At 43.0% G+C, this 16,407-nt stretch overlaps 1 protein-coding gene across 3 annotated transcripts in view; it reads left to right on the top strand.

The window, feature by feature from the left end:
- The first annotated feature begins 1,000 nt into the window (after positions 1-1,000).
- Positions 1,001-16,407, top strand: part of Dock10 (dedicator of cytokinesis 10) — a 248,888-nt gene continuing 233,481 nt past the window's right edge. For 2 of the 3 annotated variants that reach the window (XM_037210228.1, XM_037210229.1), the window contains exon 1: positions 1,001-1,228. In XM_037210228.1, the coding sequence (XP_037066123.1) occupies positions 1,106-1,228 (123 nt within the window). In that variant the 5' untranslated portion in view covers positions 1,001-1,105. The remainder of the gene's footprint in view (positions 1,229-16,407) is intronic. The other variant, XM_028884109.2, reaches the window with a different exon arrangement.

The raw sequence follows: 16,407 nt of genomic DNA on the forward strand, positions 1-16,407 counted from the left end.
ACAAGCTAAAACGTTTTTTAACTTCAGAAAAACTCAGAGATCACGGATCCACAGAAAAACAAACAAACAAACAACAACAATAAAAAAGGTTAAAAAAAAACCAGAGTGTCGAAATAGCTCTCCCAGGAGCCATGCTTTTTCATCCACCCACACTGGGGAGAGAACCACCCTGTATGTGACTCCAGATAAGAAATTTTAGAATACTTTAATCAGATAGCTTGAGTCAGGATAAGTGGGCACTTGGTAAGAAGGCAGGAAAATAGATGAAAAACCACCCACCATGCGGGACTCACTCTAGCCAGTAACCCAACAAAGCAGTTCTTACTCACCCTAAATCTGTCCTGAAATCCCTTACATTACTCAGATACACACCAGATTTTAATTCAAATTAGTACGCAAAGTTAGGGAGGCTCTTGGTAAATCACCCTCTCTAGTCTCATTTTCCAGAGCAGTATAACTGGTATAGAATAGGAAAGCAGTTTAGGAAAAATTAGTGACAGATATGAATTCATACAGACTGTCCCAAGACCAAGTAAGGACTCCAAGTCTAGAGAGACTTCAGAGCAAGGATCCCAGCCACCAGACAGATCCCTAATAAACCTCCAAAGGTGCATGGGGGACCTGAGCTCTACTGTTGTCCACTTTCCAGCCTCAGAATGCAGATCCGCCCCGCAAAATGCCACATCCCTAGCCCTCCACGCCCATCAGAATTGAGAGTAGGGCGGTGGGCAGGTCCAGCCCGGAGCCTGCAGCCGCATCCCAGGTTCGGTACCTAGTCCCGGGTGGGCGGCGCGGGTGGAGCCACCCCACGCGCGTCCCGCGGCTCCCGCTGCAGATGCGCCTTAGCCGGGCCGAGTTGGCCGCGCGGCCGGAGTGGAGCAGAGTTTGCAAAGTCGCCGCGGAGCTCGAGCGGGAGCGAAGGGGGTGGGCAGAGTGGGGGTGCGCGCGAGAAAAACCCGCCTCTTGTGAGTTGAGCGGGGAAGAGGGGGGGAAAGGCTCCGAGTTCCGCTTCCTGAACGGCGGGTGGGTAGAGCAGGCTGGCGCGGCCCGGGGACCGGCGGGACACACTCGCTCCGGGGCCGAGGAGCCAGCAACGCGGCCGGGCATGGCCGGCGAGCGGACCCGCAGGTTCACCCGGAGCCTGCTGAGACCCGGGCAGGCCGCCGAGCTCCGGCACAGCGCCGCGTCCGCCGCCGCGGTGGCCGTCAGCAGCCGTCAGCAGCAGCGGGTGAGTGCGGCGCGTCCCTCGCGCCACGGCGGGGTTTGCCAGGGGACCCCAGGCAGGCCTCGCCTGCAACCCTGTGAGCCCCACCTCGGGAGCTAGCGGGTCCTCCACCCCCGCACTCCCTCCCCTGCCGCCTCCTAGAGCGACCCAGGAGCCACCTCGGTCAGGCAATGTCACCAAAAATTTAAGGACCAGAGGCGCATTTGGGGACTTTAGGGGCATGGGACGCTTAGATGAGCAGCTGCGTGGAAGAGGATGTGCCCACGTTTTAAGGAGGGTGGAGGAGGCGGGAATGCATCCACTCTGGCTCAAGGTGACAGGGGTGACAGGAACCTGAGGTGGGGAGTGGGGGTGGAGATCTACATGGATGGAACCTGTAGATCCACAAGTCTGCGCGCTCCTCTCATCCCTGTGGGAACCTGAAAAGGATGCAGAGTGAGCTCCTCTGCCGGACTAAAGCTGCAGCCCCCACCTTCTATCTAGGGCTTAAATAAATGCAGTTCGCACAGCTCTCCCCCCACAGGCTGAAACCCCACAAGCCACTTTATACTGTTGCAGAAAGATCTGGGGGAGACAGGATGGAGGGGACGTGGGTTATTAAATAGCCGGTGGCTTCTGGTGTTTTCTGAAGCGGTTTCACGGGGTTCTCCCTCCAGAAGGCTCCACTGGTGACTTCCTTGTCGAAATGCCTTCTAAGTGTTGGGTGATTTCCGCGGGAAGTCCCTGAGGCAAGCAACCAACATCAGATGCCCAAATCATAGCCATGCATCTCCAGATATTCATAAATTCCAGTAGGTGTCACACTATGGGATGGAAGTAGCAAGCGGGGAGCGCATATCAACTGTGCTGGAAAAGGGAAGCAGTGGGAAGCAGCCTTCCAGCAAGAGCGGGGCTCTATCATGGAGCTCTTGGCTTGACTTTGTTGGACCGGAATACTCCTTGTTGTGGGTTTCATTTTCCCTTTTGCCATTAGGAATTAAACAGCCCTTTTTAAGAGTGTCAAAGAGAAAGTGTTGCTTTGGCCAGTCACCGAAGAGGAGGGAGCCAAAGCTGGTCAGAGCCAGTTCCCACAGCCAGAACCCCTTCTCCAAAGCCAGAGGTCGGGAAGTTGAACAGAGCGGAAGCAAATTGCCTGGCAGAAAGACCAGAGCATCAGATGCCCTAAGGGCGGGGGAGGGGGTGGGGGAAAAGCCTGGGGTGTGAAAAGAACTGGTGGCCAGGCTGCCTTCTCCTTCCCTTCCCTGGCCACTGGCTGCAATCTGCAGCTACCAGGAACAATTCAACTGTTAGCCAATCCCTTGACAATGCCAGTCTGTGGTTTTGGTATCAGCATGCATATTTTTAGGGAGGAACAGACAGACAAACTGTCAAAAACGGGCTAAAGTCAGTGGAGCTATTAGGAAATCAGACACACACAAGACAGTAATTTTTACTTTTAAAGCAGTGGTTCTTAAACTTTGGGTCGCGACCCCCTTGGGGGTTGAATGACTTCCACAGGGGTCGCCTAAGACCATCGGAAAACACAAATATTTGCATTGCGATTCCTAACTGTAGCAAAACTGTAGTTATGAAGTATCAAGGAAAATAATTTTATGGTTGGGGGTCCTGACAGCATGAGGGACTCTATGAAAGGGTCACAGCATTAGGAAGGTTGAGAACCACTGTTTTAAAGGATTGCTCGGGGTTGTTATTCTCCCATTTGCTTTAGAGTAAATTTGTTTTGCAGTTAATTCATTTTAGGGAATCTTAGTAATAATATGACAACTTTACCAGTGATGGCGTCCAACCAGCTTCAACAGCGTGGCCTCTTTTGTGTTTTGCTTTTAAGTGGATTCTCATAATGTTTCTGTAGCAATGGAATTTCCATAAATAATATGTATCCTAGCTGCCCTTCTACACACACACACACACACACATACACACACACACACACACACACACACACACACACACACCTTTCTCCAAGATTACCCTACATTTGAAATCCTAGTGAGATCTTGTCACAGTGAATGAGCACAGTCCTTAAGGGCAATGAAAAGGGGCGCTTCACTGGTGCAGGTGCCTTCCTGGCTTCAGCACCTTGGCCAACACTCCAGATCCACTTCTTGCCAAGACATTTCAAGGGATCCTCCACATCTAGGCAGGCAGCGCTGGCAGTGATTTTGGCAGGAAGACATGAACTTTGCTTTCACTGCTCTTGAAGGGAAGCAGGAAAGGTTGGGCTCTTTGAGTCAGCTGCACACTCAGTGAGACCCAGGGTGACACTGCACTCTCAAGGGACCCACAACCTCAGGATTGGCCTAAATGGTACATGCTCATCATAGGCTTGCATTGATCCAGCTTCTTCAACCTCTGTGTGTCTGTTTCTCCATGTTCTCAAAGGCTGTTTGTGTAAGGGGAAAGAAAAGAAAGTGGGGAAATACTATGGTTAGTTCACTTGAGTGCAAGGTGGTAGACATGCATCTGTCTGCTGCAGCAAGCTGCTGTCTATTATATTTGAGGGACTCGGGATTTTCATTTTAAAAAAAATCTAAGTTTATAGTGTTTTTTTTTCTTGAAAAGCCCTTCAGAATGTTACAAAGAGTGTTGTAAATCTTGGCTTGTGCTCCAGCTAATAATGATAGATGGAGGGGTCAGATTAATGACATCTGAGAATGAGATGAAGTCTTCAAAATATATTTGGAGTGTAAAGGCAGAGATCAAGGGAAGCTAACTGAAGGACATGACCAAGGCCAGCTTTGACAGTGGCTGCCCCAGGAAGTAGACCGGATACCAAAGGAAAACTGACCTCAGTGTTACCAAACCACTGGATTAGGTTTACATGTGTACATGGAGACTCCTGGATCAAACCTACCACATTTTGCCTCTCTCTAAGAACTATTATGCATAATAGAGAGAAATGTTTGAGCAAAGATGTTAACCCTTTCGTTTCCCTAACTTCTTTTTAGAAAATTAAGGGCTAATAACGTATTTTATGGCCAAATCATAATACTGTCAAGTTTAAACTATTTCCTGATATTGCTTTGTCTATTGTCTTATAAGTAAGCATTTCTAGTGCAGAATTTCAGTTCTAGTATAATTGGAAATATGCCTCCCATGTTAGGAGTGCTTTATCACCGTGATTCAACACACATATACATATCAGGTTAGTTTTAAAGTGGTATTTCCACTAGCTTGAAATTATTTCTGGCTAAGAAACTTTTCTTCCAAAATAATGAGGTGTGTCTGTACTTTTGAATGAATTAGCTTATATATGTGACTTTTTACTATTAATTAAAAATATAAACTTAAGATGTGCGTACCTTTCCACATGTATGTTTGGCTGTACTGCACACAAACCCCTTTAACAAGGATAAGTAAGTTTTATGCAAGTACCACATCAGATCTGTAATGTGTTTATGGAAGGAACATATTTAGGTGGTCAGAATTATGAAAGGCTTTGGGCAACAGAGAAAAACATCAAATGGCTGTAAGAACATGATCAGGTGGATGCTAAGTCAAGGACCAAATAACCATTTGATCAACTTGTGCCTGAAGGTATATTGCCCACATTGGAATACATTAGTTTGTTTTGTGTGCAATTTAATACATTTATGATAGTTTTTCTTTTGTGACACAGAACATCCTCTGTAACTCACTCTTGGAAAACAGCCTGTTAGAAGTGATTGCAGTTAATCATGATTCCCTATGCCTACCCATTCAAAAGAGTAAGGGGTAAAGAGAAAAAGTGCTTACCCCATAATCACAAAAATCCCATCTGCTTGCTTTGATGTCTTCTAAGCGTGGTACTTATAATACTACTCTTGACATTTTAGGGAGCCCTGAATAAATAGAAGCTTTGACCTTCCTGATTGAGAAGGAATGAGCATCTAATATGTTTGCATGAGGAATTCCTAGAAGGAAAGATGTCCTCCCTCTGAACTTTGTGACATTTAAATAAGGGAGACTAGGAGGGATTATTTTGAAAGTTGAGTGGGGAGTGGGGGAGTCTGGAATTTCCCAAAAATTAAGCTATAAAGAAGTAGAAAGATGTTCAAAGTGCTATTGAATGAAAACAAAGCATTTATTTTACTGAGAGTGTCCAGCATTAAAAGCAATATGCAATATGCTTGTTACTTCAGCATCTAAGATACACACAGGCCTCTAAAAAGAAAGATTTGTTGACTCATTTATGATTGTGTGTGTGTGTGTGTGTGTGTGTGTGTCTGCATGAGTTGATGCACACCACATGTGTGTAAGGACCCATGGGAACTCGAAGAGAGTGTCAGATCCCTTGGAACTGTAGTCACTGGTGGTTTCAAGCTGCAGTTAGGGTGCTGGGAACCAAACTTCCTGGTCCTCTGCAAGAGAAGCAAGTGCTCTTAACCACAGAACCATCTCTAGTCCCAATATTTCCCCTGTAACAAAGTTCTTTATGACAAGAAGACTTATATTTTAACAGCAATGACTGCCTTTTTCAATATGAATAAATTCCCTTGAGGTCTCTGCTTGGTGAAGAAGTCAATGCAAACTTCACAAGATCAAGTCTGAGTGCTATTGGTTATGCCAGCTAACACTCAAAGGTATTGGGAAAGTATTCTAGAAAACTTTTAGAAGGGTCAACAATGAAACTAAGAGTCAACTTATAGGATTTGAAGCTCCTCCCCACCTCAGATTTAATCATTTCATGAGGGCTTGCTTGTCTTAGACCTTTTAATCACTGGGACAAAAATAAAATAGCTTATACAAAGAACTTCAGGGAGGAAGAGATATTTTATTGCCTTGTGGTTTCAGAGTGGTCAGTCCCTCATGGATGGTGGGAGGGAGTGGTGGACCAGAGCAGTTTATGTTGTGATATGGTGGCTAGAAGACAAAGACGAAAGACAGCAAGATGAAGCCAGAGGAAAATACAGCTCCCCAAACCACACACCCAGAGACACGCCTCCTCCAAGACCCACTTCTTCTTACTTTCCATTGCTCCTCAAGAGTGCCATCAGAGTATGAGTCCATCCAGGGATTGATCTAGAACCCTCACAATCTAACTACCCCTGGAAACATCACCACGCTTGCACCAGAGGTGGGACTTCCCAATTTTTAGTCCAATCATGTTGATAATCAAGAAAAAGGAGAATTGTAACTGCATTACAGTAAAGCAGCTGTTGAGAAGCTATGAGATGCCCAACACAATACTAAATGCTTTAACTTAATTCTCAGAACAATTCTATGGGGAAGTTACTGTTGCAAGTTCCAGAGAGAGGGCCACTAAGATTCCAAGGATTAAACACACTGCTCAAGGCTGAGTGACTGACGTGATACATTTCTTGCATCCTGAATAGTAACTACACAAGGTTTCTCTTCCAATGAACCTCTAACCAGCTTCCAGTTTTGTTCCCGCTGCAGTAGTACCTCTAATTACTGAGCAGGGAAAGCAAACATTGCTTGTTTTGCCTCCTGATCTACCCAAGCTGCAGCTAGCTCATCTAAGGAACAGGAAATTATTCTCCCCTCCCCCCAAGTTTTGCAGAAGCTGCCAACATTCACATCAGTGTTCCTGTGAGGTTTGTAGCATCAGGAGAGTTGTTCCAGGTACCTTTATAATAATAGACCCTCCAGAGGCAAGTGAAAGTTCAGGTTTTAAATCTATAAAAATGTGGACTCACTCAGCCATCCTCATGTTGTCTGTCTGGCAAAGCCTTGAGTGCATCTTGTAAGCAAAGGACTTAATCTATCTCAAGTCCCCTTTCTGGACTACTTAGATCTCTGTTATCCTTTTCATAACCCCTATCTTTGTGATGTTTGTGCATCCTGAAACACATTTTCTAATTCTTTACGTTATACCAAGATTCTTCTCTCCACATCTTTTCTTATCTGAAAGAGCAATTGTAAGTGTCTTACAAAGAAGCACGTAAGGAGACAACCACTCTAAATATCCCAAGAGTAGAAAAAACAACAGTAGCAAGAATAAAAAAGCAATATTAGGACAATTAGATACAGTCAGATGTGGGTCATTGCAATCAAATCAGTATAACCATTAAGTTTGTTAACTTAGCTAAAAGTTCTTCCTGTGCTCATTTGAAAAGGAAAAAAAACCTGAGATTTAAGAGGTCTATAAGATCAAAGAAATTAGTCTGCTCTAGGCATATTCAATATTATCTTTTAATGATACTCCAGAGACAATCTCTCATTGTTTTTCGTAGATGAAAATAATGCACTTATGGACCCTTGCCATTTAGAGTACATCACCAGGGGCAGGAGCGTTGGCATCACTTAGGGGCTAATTGGAAATGCAGAATCCCAGGACTCACACCACACATACCAAGGATGCATTTTAATAAAAACCCCCATTTATCCGTAAGCACCTTAACATTTGAGAAAACATAAGACACATCATCAGCCATTATTTTGGGCACACTATCAGGTAAAGGCAGTTGTGTGCAAGTCCAATGCCACATGGTTTACAAGGTTTAAACTACCCTGTGAGTGAAAATACAACATGGTGATTGCTAAATGACTTTAGGAAAGTCTCTTGCTTACTTATGCCGTATTGCCTTCTCTATTTCATTGTAGTATTAACTTCATTTAAGCTTACAGGTTGAGTAAAACAATCATGACATACCTTAAATAGCACTGACCCAAATCAGAAAATGTCCTCACCGTGGGTCGTAAAGTCAGCGCCGGCGTGGCAAAGATGAGGCAAGCTGAGACTATCACTCCTAATACCTGAGAACCTTAAATAATCCTCACCTGTGTATTAAGGATTGAATGTCTATAACCCCTTCCCACCCCTGAGATGCCTGTGCTGACATTTTAACTTACCCTCGGTATTTGGAGATGGCACCATTGGATGACAATTTGAGGCAAGTTGGGTCATGAGGATAGGAGTTCTATGGAGGTGATAATGGTTTTAAAGTAAAAGAGAAAGACTTCCTTCCCTCTGCTGCAGTAAGGTTTCCTGTCTGCAGATTCATAGCCCCACGATCTTATCCTTGCATGCTCCATAGCTGTATGAACCAAATGTCTGTTTAAGCCACCTGTGTTATTAGAGCAGCCTGAACTGATGCATACAGCGTGCTGCTGTGACGACTCCTTGTTGTTTTGTTTAACCTGTTTTGCTACAACGTTGAAACTGTTAGGAATTTGAAAGTAATTCTATCAGTAAATCTGGAGATTATAATCAGAAAATCATCCCTCATTGTCATGGGTTAATATATACATATTAATATATAATTTGTAATAATATATACATATATATATATATATATTAATCTCCCCCTTATTCATCTTGAAATGTCCTGAAGATGAGATTCTATAGAGTTAAAAACCTTTATTTCCTCATAAGCTATAATGTAATCCTTGATCTGTTTGGTTGTTCTTCACTACCATTGTAGAATATCTTTCACTTCCCATCAAAATTATGCTTTTTAAAGTTTGGCCATGTGGGTTTCTAGTTGATGGGAGATGTTAGGAAATGGCAGGTTCTATGAAGCTGGATTCTAGAACTCCATATTCAACCCCTGGGCTTACAGTGTGAAATTACTTGTCTCTTTTGAGCCTCGGATTCTGGGTCTGTGATAGCGAACCAGGAGTGACAGTGTACATGTTTAATCCCAGCACTTGAGAGGCAGAGGCAGGAGGATTTTTGTGAGTTCAAGGTCAGCCCAGGTTACAGAGTGAGTTCTAGGACAGTAAGAACCACATAGAGAAACCCTGTCTCCAAAAGCCTCAAATAAAAAGAAAAGATGACAGATTTGGTCCTTGCATTTGCAGTTCCCCTGCTGCAGAGTTCTGCTAAGTTCTCCAGATCCCTAGTTCTCAGATGCGACCAGGTCATCCTGGACATCAAATGGAAGTTTTCTATCTACCTCGCTAAGGTCCCATAGTTCTGTTATTTCAAAGTTCACAGCAGCTACCTACAATGACCTTTTGAACTTATCTGTTGCAATTCTTTTATACTCTGCTTACTGTATAAAAGCAGATGTAGAGATGAAGCTCTCTCACTGCACCCGAGGTACATAAAGAGAGCTAGGACACGTGGTGGAAGGCTGTAGTGAAAGTGGGACTCGGATGCATAATCCTCACAGTCTTGAAGCAGGGAACAAGCAACCAACTGGGAAGACATTAAGATACCCTCTGTATCAGGTATTTTACTTACACAGTCTATTTACAATCAACCTTTGGCAATGAATTCCTATTCCCATTTTATAGTGAGGAAAGATGCTCACAGACATGGAACTTGCTCTTGATTGGCAAGAGAATGGTGAATCTAGAGTTCATTGCAGGCATTCTGACTCCATGGTCTGAGCTCCTGAATGGTGCAAATGCCTCACCAGGTAGGAAAAGAGGAACAACCTCGTTTGATAGGCAGCTGGCATCCAAGAGTAAAGGAAATCATTCAGTCTCAGTTTCTAAAACAGCCTCTTTTTTTTTTTTTTTTTTTTTTTTTTTTTTTTGGTTTTTCGAGACAGGGTTTCTCTGCGTAGCTTTGCGCCTTTCCTGGAGCTCACTTGGTAGCCCAGGCTGGCCTCGAACTCACAGAGATCCGCCTGGCTCTGCCTCCCGAGTGCTGAGATTAAAGGCGTGCGCCACCACTGCCCGGCCTAAAACGGCTTCTTAACATGAAGCACTGGGCATACTTTCATCCCACTGAACAGTTCACCTGTGACATCCCAGAAACATGAGTTATTGGGACAGATGCTCTCTAGGTCCTCTGTCTTGGGGCTTATTTCCAAGCTACAGGGTTGACACAGAACAGGTTAAGTTTTGCAAACAAAGGATTTCTCAGCTCCAGAAAGAATATCATTCCATTCTTCTCCTTCTATAGAAATACATTTTTGTAAAGATAAGCATGGAGTGGTTGAATTGCAGATTGCATCTATTACATTGTCTCTTTTAGTCTTTTTACAATGTCCATGTTTACAAATAAGGGGAGTTCTTTCCTTCAGAGTCGCATTTGTTTGCTTCTTATCATTTACAACAGCTTCTGTGAGCTGGAAATAAATGCTGGTGTTTGCTGGACTCGACATGTTGACCTACATTTAATGATGTACAAATAATAAAAATGTAATGAATTTGAATGAGTTAGCAGCAATAGACAAAAAACATTTGCCTTGGGAAAGCATTAATATTCTACAGTTGGACTGAAGTGGACATGTCTGCCTCTAAAATGAAGAGAATTCATAGAGCTGCAGCACTCAAAGTCCCTTTCATTTCTGCTTCTAAAATATGAAAGTTCTTTGTTTTTCTAATTCAATTTGAGCATACCTTTTCCACTGACATAGAATTTGGGAAGCCAGGCAGCTCTTTAATTTAAACTTAATACCAAAATGGCAGAATTTAACAAAGGACTGAGAGGGAATCCATTTGAAAAAGATGACACCATTTATGATCCACGCAATGAGCTTTCCCTTCTGTAATGCTTTTAATAATTACCAATTTAAATGACTAATTAAGGCTGTCAAATGACCAATGACTTATGGCCCTTCAAATCACACATTCTATAAAAAGAACACAGGCATGAACGTTTGACTCAGCAAACAGGCAAACAAAAAACTTACCAGAACTTACTATTCAGTGAGATATGATAATTAAATTATTCTTGAACTTGCATTGTTTATTTAATAAGCTGCTCAGGGTCCCTTTGTCTTAACTCTGTGGCATGAGAAAAAGCGAGCTGAGTACAGCTAGGAAATCTTCACCAAATTGGAGAGATGTTGGAACTCTGTCACATTTTCAGGAAGAAAATGCAAATGCGGAGAACTAATCTTTAAAGATACTTGCTCTGTATTTTTTTCCACATCCTTTGTTTATTTAAAATCAGCCATTTGTTCTAAAAGAAGATGTCTTTTTTTCCCCAAATGAATAGAAGTTCATTCTGGTTTGCTCTGTTATTATAAATCACAGAATGAATAGCTATAAATTTGTTCTGAATCTGAAAGAGTTCTTAACAAAGTTTATTGGCACACCAACATGTAGAGATAAGATTCCTCCATAGCCTTCTTGAGTACCACAATCAATTTGAAAGACACATGTCTTTATTGCCAGCAAGTGTGGTTTCCAGGCAATGTAACCTTGACCATGTCATTAACCTTTGGGTTGCTTCTAAAATAAAACCGTGAACACTAAGACGTGGAAAGACGGAATATCTAGGGAGTTCTTAGTGGTTAGGAGAAGGTTTCATAGAGAATAAAGCTACTCTTTTGTTTCTTTGTTTGTTTGTTTTTCGCTTGTCACACCACCAAATTGATTTTAAAATGCCAGAGTTTAGCAACTGGAAGAAGAGGTTCAAATGGTTTATTTCCAAGTAAAGATGCTAATATTGAAAACGATCGTCAGTGAGAAGCATGGCTGTTTACAAGACATGGGACTTGACAAAATAGGATGGGACCATGTCAGGGTTGGGCAAGTCATGTTCTTCCAGCCTTGTGGAGCATTGGGTACAACGAACCAGTCCCGTTTCCCCCTTTCTACCCTGAGAGAAGGGAAAGACTCATTTCATTCAGAGAGCATCCTTCCCAGGACTCATAAGGATCATGGTCACTGCAAGTCTATGGCTCAAGGTCTTGGTAAAACCCCTCTCCACATGATTGACAGAAAAAAATGTGAATGGTTCCCCCTGCTCAGGTCCCTGACAGCAACTGATAAGGCAATAAGAGTCTCTCTCTCTCTTTCCCTCCCTCCCTCCCTCCCTCTCCCTCCCTCCCTCCCTCCCTCCCTCCCTCCCTCCCTCCCTCTCTGTCTCTCTCTGTCTCTGTCTGTCTCTCTCTCTCTCTCTCTCTCTCTCTCTCTCTCTCTCTCTCTCTCTCTCCCTCCCTCCCTCTCTCCTTCCCTCCCTCTCTTCCTATGAAGATTGTTTTTGTCTCTGTGACTCATATGACTTGCTCTGAACCTTGTGTGGTTTCTGAGGTGTGAGAGGAGTCTGTTTTTCCTCCAGCCCTAGCCCTGCTAGCAGCCACCCTGACACAGTGTGGGGTACTCACAGTGTGTTCCCTTCAGAGAGGAAATGAACCCCTACAGAAGGCAGAGGTTAGGGTACTGGAGATGACTTTTTGGCATTCTACTGAAAAACTGATCTCTGGAACTCTTTAAATGAAATCTGTCCATCCACAATTTAAATGATGCTTATTTCTGTTACTTCTCCTGGAGTAAGAGGGAAAGGTGTAGATTTTTTTTCTCTGGCAGTTCTAATACTGAGAGACTTTCAAGGTCAGACAGATGGTTAATGCTTCTCATTTTTCCAGGGCAGCAAAATCCTGGCACATAGTAGGTGCTTACTAAGCGCTCCTTAAATGGAAAAAGAAAATTCACATGTGGAGATGTGGAAGACAGATGAGGTGTATGAAAGGAAATTGAAGTGTCTGGTATGACAGAAACAAAATCCCTAGATATGTTCAAAGGAAGACACTTGGCATCTCGTGTGAGGCACAATCCTCTGAGCCAAACTGGCACCATCTTCATGCAATCATCTGTGTCCCCTTGTGAGAGTCTATCAAGATCAGGCCTGAACAAGACCTGAACTCCATAGCAACACCAGTCAGCATGCCAGTGTGGATGGAGGAAATCACATGGAGCCCCATCCCAGATCAAGAGCTACAGAAAACTAAAAACTGCTGAGAGAGTGAGAGATAGTCTTCCCCAAAGATGACCACCCCAAATGGTTATCCAATCCAAAATGGTCAGCTGTAAAATGTTACATAGAAGCTACACTAAATAGCCTTAGCAGGTTGCATTTTTATATGTAGTCACACATACACAAACACATGCACGTGTGCACACACACACACATGCACATACACACAGAGAGACATGTAATAATCATAATTAAAGAATAAGAGGCCATGAATTTGAAAGAGAATTGGAGGTGATGTAATTATGTCTTAATTCAATTTAAAAAGAAAAGAAAAATGATTAAAGATTGGAAAGAAGAAAAAATGTAGACAATTGACATTCCTTTATGGATACAGGGATGCCACTGGACTTTCTCCTGAGTATCCAGCAACTCTTCCTAGTCATCTGTATGTAATTTTGCCTTAATTGCAAGTGGTGTTGGGATCTTTGGGAGGGAAAGAGTACATAGCCATCATCCATGATGGGTGAAGTCTTCCAGTATGGCTGTTTTGGGGTCTCTCCTGCCAGAATTACCTCATCCCTGATCTGTAAGTAAGACCAGTGAACTCATTGACTCCCCAGAGTGAACTGTGGTGGAATCATTTTGATTTGTTGTTGGACCTTATGAAGAGAGATGTGGTGATATTCTGTCCTCCAAGACATTGTGCACCCTAATAAACTTATCTGGGGTCAGAGAACAGAACAGCCACTAGATAGACATAGAAGCCAGAAAATGGTGCACACACACCTTTAATTCTGTAACCCAGGAGGCATCTGGATCTCTGTGAGTTCAAGGCCACACTGGAAACAGCCAGGCATGGTGACATACATCATTAATCCCAGCACTTGAGATCTCATCTTGCTTGGGAAAGACACATGCCTTTAATCCCAGGAAGTGATGGCAGGAAGCAGAAAGGGATATGAGGCGTGAGGACCAGGAACTAGAGGCTTTTAAGCTTTTAGGCTTTTAGCAGCCATTCAGCTGAGCTCAATTCAGATGAAGACTCAGAGGCTTCCAGTTTGAGGAAACAGGATCGGCTGAGAAGTTGGCCAGGTGAAGTTAGCTGTGGCTTGTTCTGTCTCTCTGATCTTCCAGTGTTCACCCCAATATCTGCCTCTAGGTTTTTGGTGTTTTTTATTAATAAGACCGTTTAGAGATTTGTGTTACAGAGAGGCTAGATACTGTTCATATCTCCCCGAGGGAAAGAATCCTAACAATAATTTCTGAGCAATGACGTACAGTTTCTATTCATTAGTAGCAAGTTGGATAGCAGTAAACGGAAGAGCATGTAAGTAGAGATTCCTACGATAAGCCAGTCAAAGATTAGAAAGCCTAATCTTGACGTGTTGATCAGCATGCACCTAATATGTAAGATGGGACCACAAAAGTGTTATGTCTTTTTTGTGACCCCAATTCCTTGCCTAAGTCACCAAGTGGCACACACAGGCCTTGTTGTTTGGCCGGGGATGTTAGTGTCTTTTCTGCAGATGATGTTAGCAGAGAGTCATTGACTAAAATGGAGGAACTGTGGGCCATAGAGTTTTGATAGTCAGTTGTTCCCAGTGCCATAATGGAGAGTGCTTGAGATTAAAAAGGAAGGGCAGGTATGGGGACTGTGGAGTTCCCTGGAGTTGTGTGATTTCATCAGTGAACACAAATCCTATTTCATTCCTATTGTTTATACTGAAAAGTTGTCTTCCCTGCAGAGGATGTTCCTGGATGTTGTTGTACTGACTGTGTTGCCTCCAGTTTTAAAGTTCTGCTCTTTGATATATTTTGGTCTCTTGCTGCCATACTTAGAAAACGTTGTGGAGTTTATTAATTTAACAACTCAAAATATAGAATATAATGAAGAAAAACTTAATCACCCAGAGTCTCACTGGCCATTAATCACACATCTTTATTCTCAGGGTGCTTTTTTGAAGCACTTGTCTTTACAAAACATCCCATGGCATAAATCTTAGCTAACACTGAATATTTAATTTTTTAATGTGTGTTCAGTGATTTAAGCTAAATTTTATGTTAATTTTTGCCAGCAACTTTATATACAAGTACAACCTAAAATATATGCTGAGAACAAGGAGGGAAAAAAAATGTGAAACTCCTCTTGATATTCTACATTTATACCTAAATGGAAAAATTCATCTGAAAGAGAAAGGAAGCTAAGCCACAGGAGGTATGGAGGGATGTGGTCAGGATCACAGGATCATGAGACACTTTCTAGCCCCGTGCCTCTCCTCCATTGGCCAAATGCACCATCTGCAATAGTGAGTATAATTTTGTGTCATAAAATGGAGGTAGCTGATTCTACTTGTATTTCCTTGGACTCTCCAGTGAGAGTGAAGGGCCCATCTACCCAGCAGAAGATGGCTTGCCGAGGAGCTTCAGTAGTCCACATCCAGCTAAGCTGGGTACACAGGCCTACTTCACGTCTTTGACATCTGAGGGTCACTATTCTCCGTTTTTTGTTGAGAGTCTGTACAGGTGTCTCAAAAGTGTGTGACCACGTTTGTCATCCCGTTGAAAACATGTGTCTCTCAATTCATGAATGCAGAAAGGGCCTAGATGTATCACTGGGTTTGAGCGATTCCTGTGAGTTGATGTTTTTTGTCACCATGTCTAATAACCTAAATGACTATCCCTGTTCCTTCAGAACCCTGAGAAGTGATTGAGATTTGGCTGAACCTGGCTTGGTAGGATGTGAATTTGGTAAATGGATTTCTGTTGCTTCCATAACCAGTAAATACAAATGTAGTTCTAAACAACAATGATATTTCATATAGGTTGAGAATCTGGTAAAGGTCTCACCGGGCTATGATCAAGGTGTCAGCCAAGGCTGTGTCTTTTTCGGAATGCATTCAAGGAAAATCTGTTTTATGCTCATAAAGGTTGTCATGAAATTTAGATCCTTGTATTTGTTGGGTGGAAGTGCCTCTTTTCTTGTTGAATGTAGACTGAAGTCAGCCTCTTTGGCCACGGATCCCTTCTTCCATTGTCAAAGCATACCATTGTGAGTCAAGTTCATCATATGTTACATCCCTCTGATCCTTTCTTCTGCCTCTCTCTTTCACTGATAAGGATTAATTCCATGGCCACATAAATAACTAGGATCATCCCATGATATCCTGGTCTTTTGTCTCTTTTTCTGTGCAAACAAGTATATTCATAGGCTTCAGGGATTTTGGTATGGATGTCTTCATGAGGTACAACACAACAGATGCTCAGAAATATACTAAAAAGAGCCAATTATCACACCAAAGCTGCTTTCTGATGCTAAGGCAAAGTGGAAGAAACAGTCAGGGACCACAGGCCATGGGATGGGGTCACCTGCAATCAGGGTAAGTCTTCCCTCCTCATTTAAGCCTCTCTGAAGATGCTCGCACAAATGTGCCCAGCAGTGACTATAAATCCAGTCAACTTGAAAATGAAAGTTCACCATCACATTTTCAGTATTGACTCATATACACAGATATTGATGAAATTATTAAGGCAATTCCACATAGTTAAAAGGGATGTTTATTTTGTGGGATAACTCACAAGTGAAGGGATAGGTAACAGGGTCTAGGAAAGGTGTAGCGCAGTCTGGTGGTGTTCTCTG

The sequence above is a fragment of the Peromyscus leucopus genome, chromosome 13, assembly GCF_004664715.2.
Source record: "Peromyscus leucopus breed LL Stock chromosome 13, UCI_PerLeu_2.1, whole genome shotgun sequence".
Classification (NCBI taxonomy): Eukaryota; Metazoa; Chordata; class Mammalia; order Rodentia; family Cricetidae; genus Peromyscus; species Peromyscus leucopus.